Source organism: Syngnathus scovelli, chromosome 8, assembly GCF_024217435.2.
Source record: "Syngnathus scovelli strain Florida chromosome 8, RoL_Ssco_1.2, whole genome shotgun sequence".
In the NCBI taxonomy this organism is placed as follows: Eukaryota; Metazoa; Chordata; class Actinopteri; order Syngnathiformes; family Syngnathidae; genus Syngnathus; species Syngnathus scovelli.
This window is the reverse complement of record NC_090854.1, coordinates 7,823,522-7,848,659: the sequence shown is the minus strand read 5'-3', so window position 1 is coordinate 7,848,659 and position 25,138 is coordinate 7,823,522. Positions and strand designations below refer to the sequence as shown.

At 44.1% G+C, this 25,138-nt stretch overlaps 1 protein-coding gene and 1 long non-coding RNA gene across 3 annotated transcripts in view; both read left to right on the top strand.

The window, feature by feature from the left end:
• Positions 1–5,070, top strand: part of LOC125973590 (uncharacterized) — a 31,107-nt gene extending 26,037 nt beyond the window's left edge. Inside the window, exon 4 of the long non-coding RNA XR_007483221.2 lies at positions 2,296–5,070. This is a non-coding gene — a long non-coding RNA (uncharacterized lncRNA). The remainder of the gene's footprint in view (positions 1–2,295) is intronic.
• A 6,897-nt stretch (positions 5,071–11,967) lies between these two features.
• On the top strand, positions 11,968–24,288 carry prpf40a (PRP40 pre-mRNA processing factor 40 homolog A). 2 transcript variants are annotated; one of them, XM_049727854.2, is made up of 26 exons: positions 11,968–12,067; positions 12,964–13,107; positions 13,602–13,682; positions 14,042–14,123; positions 14,201–14,217; positions 14,303–14,344; positions 14,864–14,974; positions 15,168–15,288; positions 15,428–15,452; positions 15,535–15,753; positions 15,827–15,935; positions 20,459–20,523; positions 20,601–20,765; positions 20,906–21,014; positions 21,089–21,239; positions 21,559–21,692; positions 21,851–21,965; positions 22,059–22,150; positions 22,228–22,344; positions 22,437–22,574; positions 22,761–22,856; positions 22,935–23,021; positions 23,085–23,175; positions 23,247–23,308; positions 23,417–23,569; positions 23,777–24,288. In XM_049727854.2, exons 1-26 carry the CDS (start codon positions 12,065–12,067, stop codon positions 23,864–23,866), a joined length of 2,619 nt encoding a protein of 872 aa, XP_049583811.1. In that variant the 5' UTR covers positions 11,968–12,064; the 3' UTR covers positions 23,867–24,288. The 2 variants fall into 2 exon arrangements, with proteins under 2 accessions (XP_049583811.1, XP_049583813.1); XM_049727856.1 differs by having other exon boundaries at positions 11,986–12,067; positions 14,105–14,123.
• The last annotated feature ends 850 nt before the right edge of the window (positions 24,289–25,138 follow it).

Here is a 25,138-nt window from a genome sequence, read left to right as displayed (position 1 = left end):
TAAACGCCTCCTTTTTCTTGACAGGGAAGCTGTTTTTGTAAACCAGATGTACTTTATGCTTGGCTTGTTTTGATTGTTTAAAGGAATACATGAAATCAAGAAAAATCGGAATCAATAGACAAATACAATTATTACATTCATTGTTTTCAGTTTTTTTTATACAGCAAGCCAAACCTTGAACTGATGCCGTTGCTGAACAACCATTAGCGCCTTACCGAGATGCAAAGAACAGCAGAGAGGAGGAATTAAGAATTGAATTACCGTTTCAATATGGATGATACCTCCAATGGTATGCTGGATAATCATATTTGCATAGTGCACGAGGCGGCTGAGAGTCTCATCTGTACCATGAGTGCACGTTGAGTGCTGTAATATAATTCATATGGACAACATATGCAACATGCATCTTGTATATTATGCGCTCGTGAACACTGGAAATTAGCCATCGGAAGTAATTGCGTTGGCTAACGACAAGCTCCAAATTTAGAGTGCAAAGTTGCGATGACAGGCTTGAACTGGAATGCAATATTCATCAACATCTCTAGAAAAAATACAATCTAGTTCAAGAAGTTCAATGGATATTTTGCAAAATGGACTTTTAGGGTTGAAAGTCTGAAAGAAAAGTCAACTGCCCCATGAGAATGGGTAAACAAATAGGAGCTCAAACGGGTCAAGCTACGTAATTCTGGAGCGGCAGTCTGAGCATGACCCGCTCATTAGTCATTTCAGCCATGCAAATTGAAGGTTCTAAAAGTAATAGGGCGTTATTGGCCCCTTCCGAAAGCCATTTGTGTTCTTGCGTGAGCATATGGTGCAGCATTATTGAGCGGCCCAAGAGACAACAACCTCTGGAAAATGAAAGTAAAGCTCCCCCGTTTTGCGGAAGGCTTCGTCATCCGCCATTAGCGGCCGAGGTTACGGCCACTTGAAGAAACCACAATAAACTTTGGTCAGGGGCTATTTAACTCCGCTGCGGAAGACGAGACGAGAACTTACCGCCGGTATAAATAATATTTGACAAGGTCTGCACACTTTGTTCTAAGAGCTGGCTGGCTCGTTATTATATCGGTAAAATCATAAGAAGCGCCTGAAATATTCCTTCTTCAGCTTAGGTTGGCCCATGCTAAAACCTTCAGCTTAAAGATGCCATTAGCCGTCATTTTATAAATCCAGTGAAATGTTCTCTAAACATACAGCATGTTGTTAAATGAAATCTGCCGCACCGCATGACCTCATGCTGTTTATAATTTATTTCCACTTGAGGTCAGCGCAGAGATAAGCGTATCCGCTATATGATTTTATTACACTTCCAGCATTTTTATGTTCAAGAAGTATAGACAAAAAAGTAAATAACAAAATAATAAGTGATACAAACACAGCATTACTGACACAGTTAGCCCGGGTATGCCAACACGCTTCACGAAGCTTCATCTACCCATCACAACAAAAAAGCCTTCTGGCGCGTTCTGGGCTGAGCAAAGATATGCTGATGAGAAACGTTCTTTTCCAACGTGACGCTGGCAGTCGGCGCTGACACTTTGGACCGACCTGCCGAGGAGCAGTTCCCGGCCTGCCAATGCGGCGCACGCCGCCTCGCCCCAGCTGTCACGTACGCTCACGTTCCGAGCCAGTCCCGAAAGACCTTTAGCTGAGCTACTCTTTACCGCCAGGCTGTCGTCAAGTGGTGGCGGTCGGATGTTATTACTCCCCAAATACGGTGCTACCTTGACTGACGACTTGAATTCGTTTGGTGGCCAAACTTCTTCCTATTGAAACTCATTCAGTGCCGTTGACGGTTATAGACGTCAAATATATTAACTGGGTTGGCAGTGAATGAGTTAATCCATTATGGTCCCGCAAAAAAACATCACCACCACCGCCAACACACCAATTAAAAAAAGGCAAAACTAAATGGGAAAAAGTGTTCGACTGTTTTGAAATGGCGTTTGCCCTCCATTATAATTGACAGGCTGTTCGGAAATTGGATGGATCCGGACTCCACGGGGAGCACAACCTCTCAGATTGCACTCGGCATCTCGGCTGCATTAGCTCCAATCTGATTTGCCAGCTGAGCAAAGTGTCCTGAATTTCTTGTCTGATGGTGTACCTTGAGAATTCATGCCTAATGGTGCACCTCCTGCTTCTGTCACAGCTCATGAACGTAAGGCCGGGCCGCTGTACGGCAAAACCTCTTCAGGGTCATGACTTATTGAGCTTCCTCCAAATGCTTCTCTTGGTGCCGCGAGCTGGCGCCCCCTCAGGCCCGGTTCCATTATCACGTGCTTTCGTCTGCAGGCGCTACACGAACCCGACATCGGTGCTGTGACCCACGGCTGCTGTCTATGTCTGCCGCTGATCCAGAGTCTTGTGAGGAATCAGCGGTGGAAGTCACCATCGTAAAGTCTGGTATGATCTGATAGTAATGACAATAATACCTTTCTTTATGGGTTTTGTCCGTTCTGTAAGCATCAGGGCTTCAAGTAATGCTTATTTTAATAATCAAGTAATATGTCGATGAGTTTGTCAATTAATCGAGGAACTGGGTGGTTTTAATTTTTCATTTCTTCAAAACCAGAGCATTATATGCAGAATGGCGGGTTTGACCTGTAACGTAATAGGCAAAAAAAAATAAAATCCCAAACTGCCAAAATCCTGATAGATCACTTTTTTAGATATTGCAAGCTGTGACTTTGATATTTGACTCTTCAAATAAATCATATTTGCCGACAGATGCAAGGGAGGTACTAGGTGGGCAAAGATAAGCAGTTTGCACTGACGGGAGAGATCGATCATAAACAGATGGCGATAATAAGATAGAGAGAAAATAAAGATTCTTGAACGGAGGGGGCTGACTTTAACACCAATGGGCGGCAAAATGCCGCCCATTGGTGTTAAAGTCAGTCATTCCGCGTTAGAATCATTCACTTCACAAGCCAGGCGACTTAACTGCCTGTGAATAGGATGACATTAGCAAATGTCACTCACATCAAGCTGCGGCCGCTAGCTGCGCTAGGCTACGCGCTAGGCTACGCGCTAGGCTACGCGCTAGGCTACGCGCTAGGCTACGCGCTAGGCTACGCACGCTACACTTTTACTTTCAGGTTTCCAACATCAGTGAAGTGATTTGTTTTTGCTTTTGAGTTGATTTTATAGCATGTATGTTCATTCAAATCAAATCTATTTATTGTAATATTTAGCCTTCATTGTAAAAAAAAAAAAAAAAAAAACTTAAGTTCAGTAACTTTGCTACATGCTACCACTATGCGTGCGACAACCCACGGAGCAAACCCACACCTTACGCCACAGCAGCTGTCCCCCCCGATCCCCATCAGGCCCAACACTGCAGGAGGCAAATGGACCACCGTGGTTCTGTCGTCCCTGCTGCTTTTTCCCCTCGCAAATAGGGCTGAGTCATTCAGCAGCTTTGCTCCTTTTATTCCTTGCTTGCTGTCAATCTGCATTAACGCGAACGCGACGTTCATTAACTTGGAGCTTGATGTGTGTTGTTGAGCGACGAGCAGTTGGATGTTGAGAAAGAAGCGTTCACCGTCCGCATCAAAAGCATTTTTCTTCCCCCATTATTGCGTTTTTTTATATTACCACCCGTTGAAATACAATTAGGGAAATAGTAACACCGAAGTCATTATGCAAAAAATCAAATACACCACTCATTTCAACCATTTCATTTTAACTGGAGGTTTATATCAAATTATAAATAGTATTATTTACACTTGTATGTAAATGAAAAATATGTATTGAGCCCTGGCCTGTTTATCATTAGAGAATCCGCTGTAATATTTCCACTGCAGTTATCGAGAGAATGAAAGTGCAATGACCCTTTTAAGCTTTACTCACACACACACAAAATGAATAAAGTGTTGCTAATGATGCCCCATTGAGTGTGACATTTACATCAGGAATGAGAAACTTTTGGATTTTCGCAGTTCTCATTACAGGTAATAAATGGGAAGCAAACAGGAGGCCTCGTCTCTATCACAGGGCTCACGTCGCAAAGCCTGCGTACAATCGTGTGGATGATCCACACAGCTTATGAAAGGTTTTGCACCTGGACGAGTATTAGCGACACTCTGATCTATTACGTCTATCTTTGGTGCCGTTAACAGCCTCTCTGTTTCCTTTGAGGGGGAAATTGATTAGTGATTAGAATGGAAAAGAGGGGGAGGGGGTTGGTCTTGATGGTCTCATGATACAATTTTAGTAGGGGCGAGGGAGACTACATCTCTGAAGGAGATTTTTGCAGGGTTTTTTTTTATGGCAAGTGTAGGACTAGAGGGATATTGAGTAGCACAAAGCTCTTTTGTCAAGACTTGCGTTCTGGCGGGGAAAAAAAGTGTTGGTTGCTTGATTTACCTCCGATCCCCTGAGGCAAATCTTTCCATTGCTTTATTTCTGAGCGGCCTTTAACAGACGTGCGTGTAATATGATTTGAGAGAAACAATCCAGCTGACAATATTTCCCAAATGATTTGTTGTCTCTGGCCACATTTAAATTCTAAACATGGTTCTGCCTCAGCAACAAAAAGTCACCATGGAGCTAACGTGGAGGCCAAAAGGCGCATTTGTGTATTATGCTCACATAAGCATAAAAATAAAAAATTCTGTCTGTTATTCAAATCTTAATTTTTACGTCATGAAGAACTAAAAATATAATTAATCTGTCATCAGAATTTTTGTATAACAAACATCAACATCGGCTTCAAAAAATCTAAATCAGTCAGGGCCTAGTTCTTGATATTTCTATAAATAATGATGAATACAAGGTGCCACACTTGTTTCTGGGCCAAAGCCCCTCTTCCTTCCCTCTCGTTTATTCTTGCCGTTATGAGACACCATTAAAATCAATCCGTATGAATCCATGGGATTTTCCACTGCTGTGATTTTTAGCCCGCACAACAGGTCACGTGTTTTGCAACACACAACACGGCTTTCATTCTCTGATGCATCACACTGATAATGGCACACAGTGGAATAGAAGTCCCCATGCCCCCTATATTATATGTGTGTGTGTGTGTTTGTGTGTGTGTGTGCGTGTGTGTGTGTGTGTGTGTGTGTGTGTGTATGTGTGTGTGTATGTGTATATATATATATATATATATATATATATATATATATATATATATATATATATATATATATATATATATATATATATATATATATATATATATATATATATGCACTACTGTATACTAAAGATGATTGGCGAGGTGAACTCAGCTTTGCTATAAATAGTTCAGTGGCGGGCGCCATGTCAGGTTATTTTTACAGTATAGATGCGAAGTGTCGGCAGCACGCTGGCTCCAATTGGGTGAAAGTGAGATGGAAAGGGTGAGAATACACATCACAACACCTCCTTTCATCTTGGTTTGGCCAGCCTGACACACCCAGGGAGAAGTGTCGCTCTCATGCGGTTGGTTGCAAAGGTGGCAAAAGTAAACACGCTCTGCACTGATGACACCTGTGAAAAATAAAGTGGAAAATGTAATGGCAGTTATATATGGTGGTAACACACACCGTACTGGTCAACTGTATATGCATTTTTTTTTCTTTGCATTAATACCATGTGACAGCTAAGTGACAGCAGTCACCCCTGAAGCACCCATGTAGACGTCATTAGAAAGGTTCATGGGGTTATTGAACACACACACACACACACACACACACATACAAAGCTGTCGAAATAGGTGACAGCGAGGACAAAGAGCTATCTGCTTGCCACCGACTGTGCTGGCCACCTGCCGATGCAGCGATGACATTTGAAGACAAAATGATAACTTACTTGTCTAAAGGGAGCTGCTTTTTGCCGTAGCGATGGTTTAAATGTCAAGCAGTCTAAAAGCTGAGTTTTTATATTTGTAATATCGTTTAAAGAGCAAATGAGGCAGATAATTTACACATGACCACTTGAAAACCATTGCAAAGACATCATTTTAACAATATTTTTCTTACTGTGTTAATCGGACACAAGCAGATATTTCAAAGAGAACTGACTGCATTACAGATGACTTCTCACGACTTCATAAAATGGCGAGGGACCTTTTTTTTGTCTTGTTTTTTTTTCCCAAAACAGGGCTATAAAAAGCAAGGCGTGCTGAATGACGTTTCCGAGAAGGATGTGAGGTGACATGTCGCGTGCTTTGAAAAACTGTCACATCACATTAGGCTTTGGACACGGCTCGGCTCAAATGGCACGTGCAACTGATTGAAGTGAAGGGGTGCGAGCTAGCGCCAATACTGTACACTCCACTTGCTTATAGTTTGCCTCAAAGGGCCGTTAAAATTGTCGACCCAAATAAATCTATGAACATCTCATATTGTATATATAGTATAGGCTACACAACAAACTGATGAATAACTAGTTTTCAAAACAGAGACTAATAAAAACTGTAGAAATATTTAAAAATGAAATATTGAAATCAAATAAAATATTTAATAACAAAAATTATGGTAACAAATATTGCTAACAATATCTCTATTTTTTTAAAGTGAAAACAATTAGAAATTTTGGAATTGACATATAAATTTGACGCACAATTTGTCTTCGCCGGCCACCTAAAATGACGTGGCGGGCCGTATCTGGCCCCCGGGCCTTGACTCCCAAAAATGCCATGCAAATGTTTTATTGACATTACTCGCACCACCCATCACGAATGTTTTATCTGCAGCACAGACGCCATTTTTCCGGCCAATCTCATTTCGGGGCGACCCTCCGTATGCATCATCCCTCAGACGGCCTGATAGTCTGCCCTGTCACGCAGCAGACAGACATTCCATTAAAAGAGCATGGGCCGCTTGTTTCCTCACGACATTCATCCCTTTCGGCCTCACTTCATTGCATCCAGACGGGAGAACTTTGGCTTGCCGTTGATAGGAATTGATAAACATCTCCTCCGGAAACTGTCGTGCTCTCGGGGTGTCTGTGATTTGGAGAAGATCAGCCGCAGAGAGGCTGTTAAATGTAAAATACTTTACTTTGTCGCTCACTCTAATGTGATGCCCGGAGATTGCCAAAAGTCTTCTTACTCTCTGGCATAAAATATCGCTTATGCTCGCGTAATGATGCCTCTCAATCACTGAACACACACAAAACATCAGTCGCCGCTTTGTTGTGTGAAATGAAGGTGAAAATAATCCGCGAAGATTCCAACCATTGAGGATAAAAAAAGATTAAATAGACCGTACGTTTGCTGAGCATTGTGACGCTATCACTGCTGTTTGTGTCTTGGCCACAAGAGGGCACTATTATACCTACCAAAATACAATGTTAAGGTGATGAAACAAGTTGATTTCCGCTAAGATGCTATAATTTGCTCTTCTTCACAGAGGATGAAGAATGTATGTGTCGGCGTATTGTTTTGTTTTCCGTCGCATTCGGATCTCGCTCGCCCACCCCCGCTGTGCACAACAATATGTCTGTCTTCACCGGAGGTTATGTGGCAAAAACATCCGCTTCTTAATAGAGCAATCATTTTCACTTTCTTAGGAGCCATACTGAGGGCTAAATTACAACAAAATATCAAAGATACCCACCCGAAATGACGTTGATGTTGTGTGAGAGATAGCACAAAAAAAAGTTGGTTTGTGATCCCAAATGATACTTAAAGCGATTTGTTAGTTCTTAATTGCTATTTAGTGCAATACTATTATAGCACACTGTGCTCCGTATCAAAAAAACATGACGATTTTTTTTTTTTTTTTTTTTTGGTCGGCTGTACCGAATTAATTGGTGACAGACGCATCACACCCTATTCAGAAAAAGCTTCCATTCTCCATCTTTTCTGCCCCTTCTCGTTCGTGCCCATCATGGGAGAAAATGGGAGGCCGTGATATCATTCTCCATTACATTTTGTCACCAATTTTCATGCAAAAAAGATCCCATAGGCGGTGCACTGTAAAAACTCCCAAAGTACATTTCCTTCACACGGCACTCTGGTACATTGCATATTAAAAGCACTCCACGGCGTGCATTATGCAACCCCATGTGAGAGTTGCGTGTTCATTAAAACATGAGATCCCAACAGCCATGTAACATCATCGTCATCAGATTCAGAACATGCCGTACGTGCCGAACACTTTTTTTGTTTTTTTTCTTTTTTCGCAGCTTATCTCTCGCCAGTACTGTCACTAAGCGAGCGTAATCTGCGGCTTTTAAAGCCAAGATTACTTTGAAACATTTTTCTCGGGAGCCCATTTAAAGGCATCTGATTGGAATCGGTATCCTCAAGTAACAACACGGCTCCTTCCTCGCTAAGGAAGGGAAAAATACACACATATTGCTATTCTTGCCCGTGACCCTTGTGAGGATAAGCGTTTCGGGTAATGGATGGTTACTGCTATTCTTCTTCTCTGCTAATGATGAAGCAGCAGTCAATCAACGATTATTTGTGTGCGGGTAATAACCATCCTGTCAGTCAGACAGTTGAGCCTATTTAAGGTCCTTGTAATTTTTGTTCTCATTAGTAAGACAACTTCAGCATGCAAGTAGATATGGTGCAAAAGTTAGCATTAGCAGGATGCTAACGTCAAGAGTTTTGCCCCTTCACTATTATTTTCCCGTGTAAACAATTAGAAAAAAATTGTGTTGTTTTGGAATGGATGAACATCAGGTGCGGAATGGGAGCGAATCCCACAGGAGCAAAGTGTGGCCACTCTGCTGTGAAATAAGGAAACTTGCCGAATCCCCAAACACCGCGCTCCAAATCGACACGCAGTGTCAGATGTGGCTTAAGCGAGGGGACGTGACAACGCCTGGCACATCTGGCAACTGTAATTAGACACGGAAGGCTACCCAGCGATTGTAATTTTTGTTTTTTTAACTTTTGTCACACGCACTCGAGTGGATCATTTCATCCCAGTGAGGGAAACGTTCACAAGTATTTAGACAGTGGGAGTACGAATGTGTTCGGCGAGGCAGGCCTGCTAACCACGAGGTCACCGCGCCGTCTGTGTACGAAACTCATTTCCGATGAGGGGACTGAATATATAACTGGCTATAGAAGGCATATGTCATTTGGACTTTCATAATGTATTTCCAGTTCTGTCCCTGATTCCAATTTGAAAGCTGCCGCGAGCCTCCCTTCGAGTTGGGCGGCCGACCGGCCTTGTTGCCTTCCTGGATGCGGTGTTACTGATGGTGCATTTGATAGTCATTTCTGGAAATGCACCTGCTCCCAATCCGTAATAAACACGAGGCGTGCGCACGCTCGAGCCAAGTGATAATGAAAAAGAACCAAATGAAAACTCCTTGAGAGCAAGCTTGAGCTGATCGTCACAAAATAACAATAAGACATTTATTAACTTGATTGTCACGCGGGGCGGGGCGTTTTAGTTCAAGCCGAGCCTCGTCTGAAATTGAACACGAGCTGTGTTTGGGGAAAAGTCTTCCAAGCTTCAAGGCAAATGTTTGTTTTGCTGCCGTGTGCTGCATATTGATTGAAAGCACTTAAGTATTAGGACGCCATATATATTTAAAGGCCTTTGATGAATGACTTGAATATTAATATTCATTAGGATGGTGCACACCAACACACTGCTGAAAAGCTCCCACACAATTAGTGTAATTTTCCGCTCATGTGCACACCTAAAACACGCAGACACACGACTGAGTTTTTTCACCTACATGCGCCACTGAAATTTTTACACCGATACCAGTACGAGTAGTTAGTCTTGAGTACTCAGCCGATATCGAGTAGCACATACACACACACAAATTACTCTCACATTCATTTTCTCATTTGACTTTTTTTGGGGGGTCGTGTGGCAATGAGAGCAAATGAGTGACGCATAGCTGCGTGAAACGTAACGCTTCCTCCGTCTTGCGCTGATGGCGACAGCACGTCAACAGAAGCCTGACCAATTCATTTTGTGACAACGTGTTCCACCAGAAAAACTCATTGGGCCGACGACAAGCGGGACAATCAGACAAGACGTACCCTGCCGACCGTGACTTATCTCCCAACACTACCATTCATCGTGTGTCTGACATTTATTTTTGACATTCAGCAGACAGCAAGCATGTTTCCCGGTCATATTCATCTAGGGAAGCCTGACAAAACACGGATGAGCTTACATAAACATAACTCGAAAGAGTCTAAAAAAGCAGAATTAACCCATTCTTGACTACAATTAGTTTCAAATTGAGTGTTTACTTGACATAATTTACAATGAATCATCAAAGTGAAACAAATTGTTTCACAAGATAAATGAATATAAAAAACAAAAATCAATACTGTACATTTGAACGAACCAAAATGACAAATCGAAATAATGGCAACTTGTCGCCCGCATGGGTCATTGTGTAATTTGCCCACTAAATAAATATTTATCAGTCCAAATGAACAAATTGCAGGACTGACATTTTCTAGCACCAACGTTGTCTCATCAGACCAAAGTTCCCCCCCTTTTTCTTGGAGCGGGTCATGAAAGGAATGTGATTGTGTATCTTTGATGGTTACGGTAAACGTGCTTGACAGCCGATGGTTAGATGAGAGAAGAGTGCCCCCAAGGCAGGTCAGCCGCGCCGAGCTCCCAGCGAGGGGGTCGTGCAGGGAGGCACGACCCAATAGGACTGCGGGCGGGGCAACATTGACAAGCTCATACACTGCCGATCAATCTGGCACACTGCAATCAAGCGCTGCACGGGCAAAAGTGTACTAGGATAGGAAACAGAAATAGAACACCAAGGCCTTGACGTGCAGACGTAACTTCATCGTGTTGATCGCGCTTTATCGACTCGTGTCGATGTTCTTTTCTGTTTTGTAACAATTGAAATCGATGCAAATCGGAAGAACGCACTTGAGTTCAACATACAGCGTGAAGCGTTAGCATAGCGTCAATACATTGCCACAGTCCAAATGATGATTGATTGATTGCTGTTGTGTGTATATTGTGCTCACGCTGTATTATCAATCTTTTAAAAACTATAGCTCACATGTCAGTCCTTATACGATCGCAACAAACAACTATCCTTTTATGTCGATATTATTGTGTATAATTAACCATGATGAAAATAAATGTCAGTCAGTTTGAATGTATCATAAAGTTCCGTACTACTGAATGCTATTTTTTTGTTTCCTTTCACCATTTTTTGTTGGTGATGTTTTTGCAGAGGATGGAACAGATTAATATTGCTACTTAGATGGGCCAGGTTAAAGAACAGAGTGATCACACACTTTTCTCACAGCTGATCTATTGAATCCGGACTCCATAATGCAGAGTTTATGAGCAGAATTGTCTTTACCTGAGGTAACAAAATAATGGAGCTCGTTTTTCTTGTGCTTGGAAAGTGGCGGCGAAATTGCCCACTACCTAATTTCCTTCTATCATAGGAAATCACTCCAGCGACATACGGCCGGGAGAGTTGCTTCACAATCTTCAGTAATTGGGAAATTGCTGCCAGTCCTCCAAATGAACCCCAATACACCAAAGTCATTTTGCTTTGTCTGAAAACCATCCACTCCCTCCTGCTTTTTAAATCAGCACCTGTGGGTAACGCTGACACATTTCACCAAGCTCTTGCGGTATTTTATGAGGATGATTCAATATTAATAACTCATTATTATCACACACTTAAACAGGGGGAGGACAAATGTACACTTTTTAAAGAATGAAGGAAGAGAGGGAGGAAAGTGGGAAAGAAGGATGAAGAACTCAAAGAAAGGATAGTATTGGGAGGAAAGAAAGGAGGGAAGGTGACAAGGATGTTATGGAAGGAAAGGAAGAAAACAAGGATGCATAAAAAGATGGTGGAAAGGAAACGGATGGAAATAGAAATGACATGAAAACAAAAGAAGAAGAAAAAACGGAAGGGAGCGTGGAGGATAAGTAGCAAGAAATGTTTTAAAAGAAGGAGAGGAATGGTACAAAACAAAGATGGTAAAAAAGGAATCAAGATCAGAATTATGCGCAGTTTTGCGCAATAATGACGCAGAATGATGCTCTCAATTGTTTACCTTTGACCTTTCAGCATTGACGGAGTTGAGCCAATCGCGTGGATCGTTGTTGCGACGCGCTTTCCCGTGTCTCGGAGCTCCCCTCTGATCAACATGGTGAGTCTAGCACCATTCAAAACAATTTAGCGCCTACAACATAATAAGAAAAAGTTAGGCTCGACTTTTTGCTCGCTGTTGCTTATTTTTAAGCAAGGGAGTGTGTTTTTATCCTCATTGTGCCAAAATTAATATTCTGGATACTTCGAAAATGCGGATTAGCTTCTCGGATTAGCATCTTGCTAACGTCGCCGCACACACTGGCCCGAAAGGCTTGGTTAAATCCTGAAAAGTGGTCTTAATCCGACTTCGTTCTGTTCAGAATTCTTCATACTATTTGCAAAGGTCAATTTTATCAATGGAACACTTTACATTATAACAAAGATGTATTAATAGTACGTGGCGTGGTCTGGATCGTTCAAGAAAGCTACGATTCCGTGGGTCACCACACACATAGACACACTCTGATGCCGGAGTTTATTGTACCTCGTCGGAATTATTGATTTCATGCGGAGTTATTAACATTATTCCTACGCCCATGAGCCTTTGATGGGTTCCGAGAGAGTAGAACTGAACTGATCATTTAGAAAAGGTTTAGAAAACCGTTCAAAAACGAAACTCATTTATAACCAATTGATTGAACCAGCATGTGGTGTTTCCCTCTCTCTTCATTGGAGGCCAATAATGGCTAGAGCCAAGCCTTACCTTATCCATGTGTAGTAGCCTCAGGGATCTGTAACCACTTTTTTGGGTGGTGTGGCTCAGTGGTAGAGTGTTCGCCTCTCAACTCTAAGGTAGTGAGATCAATCCTCAACCCAGGTGACCGTGTCAAAGTGACCTCGAGCAAGACACAAGACCACAATTTGTTTCCAGTGTGGACCTGGCAGTACCTTGCATGGCAGCATCAGAAGCCAATCTTTGTGACATCTATTCATTTCCACTCTGGTTCTTTCTAGATGGGACCACCTGGAATACCACCTCATTTCCCTCCCATGGGGATGCCCCCGATGGGACAACGACCGCCCAGCATGACCCCCATGCCGCCTGGTATTATGCCACCCGGTATGCTGCCATCAATGTCAGCGCCTCCTATGGGACAGGTCAGTCTAGGTTTAGTTGAGCCTTACTGGCACTAGCCAAACAATACTCCCCCCCCCCCCCTCAAATTCACTTGTACAGGTCACACGAACGGTGGAAAATTTTATAAAATGATTTATTTTGGTCTCATTTTTATCTGTGTAAAACCTGCCATTGGACTTTTTTATATCCACTAGACTGGATGCTTGCAGCAATACAGGGTTTGAGAATTGCGCTATTTCTGGTGTGGAGTTTGTCACCTCGCGCGAGCATCTGCCATCCAGACTCGTGTAATGAAAAGTTTGAACAATTTGTGTACTGCATGGCGACGCGTTCACAGATCAGAGGCAGTGTCATGGCACCATTAACTCACTCGGCACAGGCGCTCTCGCGCTGCCTCTCCTCCCCCCCCCCCTAACCCTCCCCCCCCCTTCCCGTGTCAGCAGAGAGCTTTTAGGCCCGGATCTCGAGACTATGAAAATGGCAGATGAATATTTCACCCTGTTTCTTTTCACAGATTCAAGGTATGATGCCACCCATGATGGGGATGATGCTGCCTCCTCGCCTGCCAGCTGCAACTGTGCAGCCAACTGGCCCGGTAACGCTTGTCTCTCCTCCGCCTTTCATCATCAGCACGCTGTCTCACATTCTCGCGTTTCAAAATAAACCACAAGCCGCGAAGTAACACTTGGGTCGGACACAAATTGCCGCAGTAGACATGCAATTCTTGATTGGAATGACAATAAACACTTTTATTTGCCACTTTTGTTCAGCTGTGAATCACTTTTAATTGAACGAGTAATGTATTTTAATATTCTAGTTGTGAGTGCGAACGAGCATCTTCAGCCAAGCATTAATCAATTCAATTGTGTTGGGATGCGTTGCCCTAATAAGCAACACAATTGCGTTTATTGAACAATAATTCCGTTGGACGCTGTCATCATTCATCCTTTCCAGACAGCTGCTGTAGTTGACATATTGAACAAAGAGTTGATTAGTCCTTCTTTGTCTTCTCAACAGCCTGGCGTTGACACCCCGGGTGAGTTCTTTAACTTCACCAAAACTCTGATAGTTTATATTTGACGTCTTGCTAACTTTGTGCTTTTGTTTCAACAGCTGCGCCAGGAACCACCGTAAGTGCAGTTGCACTGCACATATTTCAACAAGCCATAACTGCTGAGTTTTTTAAACGTCGCAATTTTTTGATTTTTTTTGCAGAGTACAACAAATGGATCTTCACAGGAAGAGCCGCCGAAGAAGGTTTGTACATCGGGGTGGACTCGAAAACAGGCTACAAACTTCTGCCGTTGTATTGATGAACTTGTCTTATAGAGCTCTGTACGCCAAAACCAGCAGACACAGAGACAGCTTCTTCCCCCAGGCTGTTGCTCTGATGAACTCACACCACTCTTAGCGTCTCAGAGTCATTACTGTGCAATAACATCCTGCTCTCCACACCTTTTTTGAATTGTCTACACTGTTTGTACTATGTGTCCTCTCTGCATCCATTGCAGCCTGGTCATCCTAGAAGAGGGACCCTCCCATCTCTTCTCAAGGTTTCTCATTTCCCCTAGCTGGAGTTTTGAGTTTTTCCTTGCGCTCTTGGGAGTTTAAGATCAGGGGATGTTTGAGAATATTTGCCATTTTTCACATGTCCTGAGTGTTGTTGTTAGTCACCTAAATGTTGAACAGAGGCTGTGATTTACCGAAGTCAAATTCCTTGTTTGGCACGCTCAAACATGGCGAATAAAAACTCTAGAATCTTGTTTTTTGTCTTAGAAATCGCTGTGGACTGAACACAAATCACTGGATGGCAAAACCTATTACTACAACACGGAGACCAAACAGTCCACCTGGGAAAAACCGGAGGATCTAAAGTCTCCCGCAGAGGTACGCAAATGTTTTATTGATTTTAACCCCCACAGTTTACCTAAAATATCGAGTCCATTTATTTACACAACCCCCCCCCCCCCCCCCCCCCACACACACACACACACACACACAGTTGATTGTGTATCCAAGTTGAAACAAGTTTTTCTCTCAAAGCTTTGCTATACCACAACTTTGTGTCTGTGTCCCTCAGCAAATGTTATCCAAATGTCCTTGGAAAGAGTACAAGTCCGACACGGGGAAGCCGTACTACTACAACTCCCAGACAAAGGAGTCACGATGGACCAAACCCAAAGAGCTGGAGGATCTGGAAGGTATCACACATCGGCCTTCAATCGTTCTATTATGGCCTCCACAACAAAGCCTGGCGCACGAGTGAAACGCGGCGTCTCCCATCGTGTGTTGTTGAAAACAAAAGATCCTAATGGCTTTCTCCTTTTTTCCCCATTTCAGCCATGATTAAAGCTGAGGAGAATGGGTAAGTGCTTCCCGTTTACCTTCACTTGGCACGCCACTCGTCTGTTTTTTTAACCAGTATTAATCTTGCGATACGATTATAGGACGACAGAAGTAGCGGCGCCTAAAGTCGCCACCGAGCCCGTGCCGCAAGTCGAAACCACACAAGTGTCTGCGGCCCCCGTCGTCGAGGCGGAGCCGGTCGACGTCGTCCCCGAAGAGCAACCGTCTTTGGTGGCCTCACAGCACACGGCTGAGGTTAAGACCGTCGACACACCCGTGGCTTCAACGGAGACTGGCGCCCCCGCAGAAGCCCCGGCCAGGTAGAACTCGCTTGCAGTTTGGGTGGTCGCAAATGCTCGCACGTTCTGAAGTTGACATGGTCTTCCCCCGCAGTGATGAAGCCACAAAGGAAGAACTACGTCCAGAAATTCAAAAAAAAGTTTTCAAATGGAACACCAAAGAGGAGGCCAAGCAGGCTTTCAAGGAGCTGCTTAAGGAGAAGGTAAGTGTGGCAAGACTGCTAAAAAAAAAAAAAAAAAAGCATACACTTGGATGTTAAAATGCCAATAATAAGAAATATGCAGTGCATTCCTAGTGCACATGTTTTTTTTAAGACAGCGTTTTTCTTGGTAGTCATCTAGAGCAGTGTTTTTCAACCGGGGTGCCGCGGCATACTGGTGTGCCGCAAAATATTGTGAGGGGTGCCGTGGGAAATTCTCCAATTTGTGCACCTGTGCGGTGTAGCGCTCGGCACAGTAATCATATCTTCCATATCAGAAGGTGGCAGCAGCAGGTAGCAATTTGCCTTGTGCTTGCAGATGAGAAAATTGGTGACGCATGGATGCAGCGGCAGGTATATGGGATGCCCATGCAGGTAGCATTGAGAGCGACATTGTCATTGTGGATAGCGAGACGAGTCTATAGTGACAGTGATGGAGAAGTTTTTGAAGAGAAAACATGCTGACACTGTACTCAGCACACACTGGTGTGCCGTGAGAGACGTTCAGCTGTGCGGTGGAATTGTCCAATATTAATTACAGAGCGCATTGTAAACAGGACCGCCAAACCACTGGTCAGTTCGCGCAAGGCCTGGTCAGCCACTTGCTAATCGTGCATGCGTGGAGAATCGGAGAATCTTGAGATTTCATATTGTGTCGGTCTGGTTGTATTGCATCGGCACATACCGTATTTGCCGGTGTATAAGTCGACTCGGTGTATAAGTCGACCCCCTAAAATTTGACGGAAATTTACGATTTTATGATATATCCTTTGTATAAGTGGAGCTCAATTGTTGCATTATATTAAACTTCAAAATTCAATCAGAAATATGCGAAATTTATTGACGAAATGTGTTCAAATTCCGGGAGGCCGGGCGCATGCGCAGTGGCCGGAAATAGCTCCAGCCGAGCGGATCGGCTGTTTATAAGCACCGCAGAGGAGATCGCGGAGCCTCATTCGACTTCCCGCGGCCGGCGAGCTCGCGCACGCCGCCCGGGACCACCGGGAGGCCGGAAATAGCTCCAAGCCGAGCGGATCGGCACTTTATAAGCACCGCGGAGGAGATCGCGGAGTCTCATTCGACTTCCAGCGGCCAGCGCACTCGCGCACGCCGCCCGGCACCACCGGGAGGCCGTGCACACGCGCCAAGTGGCCGGAAATAGCTCCCGCCGAGCGGATCGGCTCTTTATAAGCACCGCGGAGGAGATCGCAGAGCCTCATTCGACTTCCAGCAGCCGGCGAGCTCGCGCACGCCGCCCAGCACATCCGGGAGGCCGTGCACACGCGCCAAGTGGCCGGGAATAGCTCCCGCACAGCGGATCGGCTGTTTATAAGCACCGCGGAGGAGATCGCGGAGCCTCATTCGACTTCCAGCAGCCGGCGAGCTCGCGCACGCCGCCCGGCACAGCCGGGAGGCCGTGCGCACGCGCCGGGTGGCCAAAAATAGCTCCGGCCGGCGGATCGGCACTTTATAAGCACCGCGGATGAAATCGCGGAGCCTCATTCGACTTCCAGCGAGCCGCGCACTCGCGCACGCCGCCCGGTTCAAATTTTCTAAGTGCCAACGGCTCTTGCGCCATAAAGAGTCCGCCTCGGCTGGTTCCCCATGTCGGCCAGAACAAGTGAAAATTTGGCCTCTTCCCCTGGAAGTCCGGCCAAGTTTGGCGAATATTTTCTAAGTGCCAACGACTCAACCGCCGTAAAGTGTCCGCCTCGGCTGGTTCCCCATGTCGGCCACCACAAGTGAAAATTCGGCCTCTTCCCCTGGAAGTCTGGCCAAGTTTGGCGAATATTTTCAAAGTGCGAACGACATTCATTTAGACATGGCGATTGAATGTTTACGTACCGGTAGTTATTGTCGTTGCTTGACGCGCGATGACTCGCACATTCGCTCAATACCCAGTACTTCCCCCTAGCAGTCATCGTCGCTGCCTGGCTTTCGATGTCCGTTATTGAGGTGAGAATATTTGAAATTGTTGCTGAGGATGCGTGTTAATGCGACGAACGCTTTATAATGATTCAGTTTCTCGCTGTTTGATGAGCCTGACTGACGCACACCCACGCACAATGAGATGCATGAGAAACGGCCTTGGTTACCATCACATTTGAAGCGATGAATACGAAGTTAAATTTTATGACTCGGTGTATAAGTCGAGGTCGATTTTTTTCGGTCAATTTTGGATCGAAAAAGGTCGACCAATACACCGGCAAATACGGTATTCAGGTTATGTGTGTTGCTGTGTGCTTTTGCTAACAGTGACAGACACTATGACGGTTGTGGTGCGTTTGTGGTCCAATGGAAATCAGAGCATGCAGTTCAACCGAAGAACCTGGATTAGTTATTTTTTACATACCGTAATTTCCGGACTATAAGTCGCGCTTTTTTTCATAGTTTGGGTGGGGGGGCGACTTATACTCAGGAGCGACTTATATATGTTTTTTTTCACAAATTTTTACTTGATCATTAAGACATCACTTATAAGTATAGTTGACCACTTCCCATGTTATTTTTAGTATAGTTGATCACTTCACATGCTTTTATATCTTTATCTTGAACATATTCAAAACATAAAAAATAGAGAAAACATCAAATAAAGCAATTAACACTTTAAAGCACCATATCCAAGTCCACTGTCTGCTGCATGTACACTTGCTCTATTTTTGCTCCTCTTATATTTATTATTATTATTTATTATTATTTGGCCCGTTCTCAGCTCTTTGTTTGTGTTTGTCACGTTAGCATACCTATTGTTTAGCCTGTTGTTGCTATTTAATGAATTGGAGTAACACCGATGGTTTTATAAACATGTTATTCATGTAATAGTTGTGCTTAATCACTCTGTTACGTCAGGCCCGTTCTCGCTCTTTGTTTGTATTTGTCACATTAGCATACCTATCGTTTAGCCTGTTGTTGCTATTGTTTAGCCTGTTGTTGCTATTTCATGACTGTTTTTGGTGTGGGATTTTGTCCTATAAATTGCCCCCCAAAATGCGACTTATACTCCGGAGCGACTTATATATGGCTTTTTCACTTTTTGGGGCATTTTATGGCTGGTGCGACTTATACTTATAGTCCGGAAAATACGGTACATAAAATAAACAGTCAAGTCGAGACACCTCGACTGTGATAGTCACTCAGCTGCTGTCAGAACAGCAGAGCGTCTTTAAAAGTGACTTTGTTCTTATTGTTGCAATATTTATAGACCTAGTCTAAAACAGTAAACAAAATCACGTTGATTCTTTTATTTGAATCACAACCACTTTAAATAATTTATTTCTTACACCATCTAAAACCTTTTTAAAAAACGGTCACTTTTATTTAAAAAAAGGAATACAATTTAAAGAATATTTAGTATTTATTTCTATTGAATTATTCGACTCTCCATACATATATAGGAATAGGACTTCACGTCTTTCGTTGTAATATAACTGATTTTAATATAGGAGTTTAACAGATTTTTGTTGACGGTGTGCCGCAAGATTTTTTCCAATGAAAAGGTGTGCCGTAAATGAAAAAAGGTTGGGAAACACTGATCTAGAGAAAGTTGCGAGTTGTATCAGACTACTCCAGTACTTGACACTCAGTCCCAAAAGCTCTTGCTGCTATGAGCAATGCGCTGTTGATTTTTTTCAGTTTCATTAGTTTTCTACTTCCTTTTAATCAGACAAAGTGGCTCCAGTATTAAGTGCTTTAATTTCCAGTCCTTACTAAAAAGTCGTTAAAGTGACTGAGGGGAAAAAGGAAAGATTCGATTGAATGTTCTTAATGGGGGACAGCAACGGACAATTAATCATTTTTTTTAATGGGATTGAGGTTAAGGGGGGCCTTCAGCTATGATGAGTGTCTTGATTTTGAAATGGCAAACGAGATGAGACTGAAGCAACAGCCTCAGTTGCTTCACTTAGTCGAAAGGATTCCAAAACACGCTGCAACAATTCATCCCGGTGGTCGCCCGCCTGATGTGTTAATCGGCCACATCATCAGCACCACCACCCGGAGGTTGCAGCTGAGCAGCTGATTTTCACCTCCTGTTGTCAGGGGAAAGTGACTCAACACCTCGCAGCAGCGCTTGCTGCTATAATGACTTTCTACTAATTCTACTGCTCAACGCACAATTTGTAGTGTTGCCATTTTCTGGAAGATCGTAATGGTAACGTCTTCCAGATTAGCTTTTATTAGGACCAAGCAAGAGTTAGCCCGACATGCTTCAGTGAGTTGCAATAAGTGCGGCAAGTGTCCAGTGCGTGGAAAACGGACGCCGCAGCTCCTCCCTGAGCGAGCAACGGAAAGGGCGCCTGCATAAATCCCAGCTGACACTTTTTCCCTGAATGACGGCCGCGCCACACCTCTTAAGCCCGCATCTATTAGTCATTATGAAAATGCGGCTCCTGGGGGAGTCCTGCCGCACACCGTCTGAGTCATGACTAGGAACGGCGACAATTGATTTCGTTTCGCATCCACAAAATAAACAGCATATCATTTGGACTTTTGTCATCTGTTTACGACGCTTTCTCCTTGTTTTTCAGGGTGTGTCCTCCAACTCTTCATGGGAACAGGCTATGAAATTGATTATCAATGACCCCCGCTACAGGTGACACATTGTCCTATGAGAGCTTCATCAGGTGTCAACCATACCGATCTTTAATTGGTTTTTTTTTGTCTCTCAAGCGCTCTCCCCAAGCTGAGCGAGAAGAAGCAAGCCTTTAACGCCTACAAGGTCCAGACGGAGAAGGAAGAAAAAGAGGAGGCCAGGATTAAATACAAAGAGTCCAAAGAAACCTTCCAGAGGTTCTTGGAGAACCATGAAAAGATGACGTCCACCACCAGATACAAGTATGTTCTCACATAAAAAAGAATTCTCCCCCTCATCTGGCTGTATTGACTTAGGGTTCCCTGAATAGTCAAATGTGATGGCAAGGCATCGCCATAGCTTCCACAAAACTCTCCAACATGACCGTTCTCTGTATTTGCAGGAAAGCAGAGCAGATGTTCAACGACCTGGAGGTGTGGAGCTGCGTTCCCGAGAGAGACAGACAGGAGATCTATGAAGATGTCTTGTTTTACCTGGCCAAGAAGGAGAAGGTTTGGATCACTGTGAGGCATCTCATCAAGCGGCGCCACCCACTGACTTCCGACTGCCCTTTTGCCGCCTTCAGGAGCAAGCCAAGCAGCTGAGAAAGAGGAATTGGGAAGCTCTGAAGAACATTCTGGACAACATGGCCAACGTCACCTACCGCACCACCTGGTCAGAGGCTCAGCAGTACCTGCTTGACAATCCCACCTTTGCTGAGGATGAAGAGCTGCAAAGTATGCATTTTTCGTTCTTGAGTCTCCACTGTTTGTGAAAGTTAAAAGTAAAAGTATTGCTTTGGCGCCCTCTTGTGGCAGCATGGTACCGAGGCACTACAGAATGTCCATGCCAGTGGGAATGGGGGCTTTTTCACTTGTCTTCAAGATTGTGTCCTTATCTCAATCAATGAGATGGACTACTGTTTTTTTTTTTTTTTTTTTTTTTTTTGTTTTTTTTTTTTGTTTTTTAACTGTGCAAACTATCTTCAGCTATTCACCGAACAATTCAACCTATTGATGCTCACTTGTGATGATCCTTTTTTTTTTGTGCCGGCAGACATGGACAAAGAGGACGCGCTGATTTGCTTTGAGGAGCACATCCGTGCCCTGGAGAAGGAAGAAGAGGAGGACAAGCAGAAGAGTCTTCTGAGGGAGAGGAGGCGACAGCGCAAGAACAGGGAGTCCTTTCAGGTCAGCTCCCGTTCGCTCGCAAAGTCCATCAAGTGCTGAAGTTGCTAAGGTTTTGGGGCTGCACTCTAAGTCTAATAATTGAGTAATCCAATGAAATTTTTGGGCCAACCAGGTGATTGTTTTTCCCCGGCCAAAACAGCTTATGCATTTTGTCACAGAAATTTCTGGATGAACTCCACGACCACGGCCAGCTTCATTCCATGTCGGCCTGGATGGAGATGTACCCCACCCTGAGCTCGGACATCCGCTTTGCCAACATGCTGGGTCAGCCAGGTAAGACGTGGACCGTCATCACACAATGTCTCCAGATGGTCCAACACAACTCATTAGAACGAGGAGTCCACGTTTCTCTGTGGTTTTCTACAGGCTCCACTCCTCTGGACCTTTTCAAATTCTACGTGGAAGACCTGAAGGCACGATACCACGATGAGAAGAGGATTATCAAAGATATCCTGAAGGTGGCCGCAACTCTGCACCGTGTGCTCATGACGTTGTTTTTTTAACTTGCGTTTTTTTTATTTTTATGCTTGGACAGGACAAGAGCTATCTGGTTGAAGTTAACACCAGCTTTGATGACTTTGGATCCGTCATCAGCTCAGACAAGAGAGCCACCACACTCGATGCCGGAAACATCAAGTTGGCTTTCAACAGTGTAAGTGCTTCTTGACTCAAATTATTGTGTGCTCGGTCAAACGGATTCATTGGGCTAGCAGGGTGATGCTTTGATTTGACTTCTTTGCTCAGTTGCTAGAGAAGGCAGAAGCCAGGGAGCGCGAGCGTGAGAAGGAGGAGGCGAGAAAGATGAAGAGGAAAGAGGCGGCCTTTAAGACCATGCTGAAGCAGGCCACGCCCGCCCTGGAGCCAGAGGACGCGTGGGAAGCCGTGAGTGAATCTTTGGTGGATGTTTGGAAGAAACTACTATTGGCAGAAAACAAACATCCAAAAAAAGGCAGTCATTGCCTTTTATTGAAGCCATAAAACATGAAGGGACCCAGGACATTGATTCTCTTGCCTACCACCAGAAGGAGCTCTCTGAGGGTTCTCCTAATAGCATGTTGCCCTTTGCAGGTGAGGGAGAGATTCCTAAAGGAGGCGGCCTTTGAAGACATCACGCTGGAGTCGGAGAGGAAGAGGATCTTCAAGGACTTCATGCACGTTTTGGAGGTGAGTGGGAGTGCAAGTGAGAGTGGGCTGACAGTCTCAATATTCATTTGAACCAATCCCTACCTTGTCGTTTGACAGCACGAGTGCCAGCATCATCACTCTAAGACCAAGAAGCACTCCAAGAAGTCCAAGAAGCACCACAGGAAGCGATCCCGCTCTCGATCGGTCAGTCTCGGGGGTATATCTGCCATTTGCCTTTTTTATGAATATCATTCCATGTATCTTCAGGGCTCCGAGTCTGAAGAGGAGGAATACCACAAGAAGAAGAAGCGCTCGGCGTCCAAAACCCCGTCGGAGCGCTCCTCCAGTGGCGAGTCAGGTGAGTCAGGAGAACCCGTGTCCTCGCTTGATATGCGCCCGTTCATCTTCTTTGTTCACCTTTGACCCTAGAGAGAAGCTACAAGAAATCTAAGAAGCACAAGAAGAAGGCCAAAAAGAGACGACATAAGTCTGTAAGTAATTCTAATAAGTGTTCAGTATTTTAGAAAGAAAAAAGCAGATTACATTTTAAGGTGTGTTTTCATCAAGGTGCACTAATGGGACGCTATTTTGTCCATCAGGGCTCACCCGACTCGGACGTAGCCGACAAGAAAGGACGAGACGGCAAGAGGGACAAAGACAACGATAAAGACAAAGACGGGGACAAGGCCCGAGGGAAGTCGCACTCGGACGTCAAGCACAAGTCACCAAAAGGCAAAGCCGCCAAGGAGGAGGTAAACTTTTTTTCACCTACTCATTCGTCTGCAACATGTTGCAAAACAAAGTCAAACATTTTGTTCAAGGGAATTTTCATAACGATTGCTGGTGGGTATTTGCTAGTGAGAAAAAAAATACTCCACATTAGCAGCTCCAAGCTTCCATTTTCTGCTTGGTCAAAGTGAGCTCAACAGTTTAGTGAACTTTTAAGCTTTTTTCCCCAGGGTGGCTGGGATACGTCAGGAAGTGAACTGAGCGAAGGCGAACTGGAGAAAAGAAGACGAACTTTACTAGAGCAGCTGGATGCGCCGTAATGACATGTCGCATTCCTTTCAGAGGGCATAGCGCTCCCTTCAGGTCTCCGCCGGAATCTCGGAGACCGAAGTTTATTTCCCAAGATGTTTGTTAATTCTGTTCAGTCATTCTTGTTCTTTTTTTTTGGGGGGGCGGGCGGGACTTTGTTTAGTAATTGTTTAGTAACTTTTTTTATCAGCTAAATTTAATCGCCAGTGCCTGCCTATCTCAGCAGCTACAACAACAGTTGCAAAGGAAAGTCTCTTGATTGGATGGATGATTGGATGCTAGCTTTTAATGTAGGACTTCACGTAATAAAGATTTGAACACTTCACAATCAGCATTTTTATGACAACAAATGTAATGTCATGAAAACATTATTTCGTTAGTTCACTTCTGAAAGTTGACATTTATTAAATAAAGCAAAATGTTTCAGTTTCTATACATGGTCTTTTTTTTATTCCAAAAAATATATAGTATATATATATATATATATATATATATATATATAATATATATAAAGTGAAAAGTGCCACACCTGCCCTCAGCCCCACCTCCTGATTGGCTGGTTGATCTGTGATGTCACACGGACACTCCATTAGGTACACTGCCATTTTTAGGTGTACTTAACAGGCCACTTCATTAGGGAAAAATCATGGCCAAAGCTTAACTGAAAGTGAAAAGTGCCACACCCGCCCTCACCCCCACTATGTGATTGGCTGTTTGATCTGTGATGTCACTTGGACACTCCATTATGTACACCATTTTCAAGTGTACCTAATAACAGGCCACTTTATTAGGAAAATATCATGGTCAAAGGTGTCAAGCGCTAGTCCTTGGGGCCGCATTCCAACATGTTTTCCCAAGATTTCCTCGTTAAGTGCACCTGCGTGAAAAGTTTTAGGTCCTGCAGAACATGAAAATGAACAAAATCTTTTCACGCAGGTGTGTTTAACGAGGGTAACTTGGAAAACATATTGGAACTTGGCCTCTCGAGGGCTGGAGGTCGACACCCCTGGTTTAAGTGAAAAGTGCCACACCCGTCCTCACCCCCACTTTCTGATTGGCTGTTTGATCTGTGACATCACTCGGACACTCCATTAGGTACACCGCCATTTTCAGGTGTGCCTAATAACAGGCCACTTCATTAGGGAAAAATCAGGTCCAAGCTTAAGTGAAAAGTGCTACACTCACCCTCACCCCCACTTTGTTGATCTGTGACGTCACACGGACACTCCATTAGGTGTCACCGCCATTTTAAGGTGTACCTAATAACTATGCATATTTTTGTA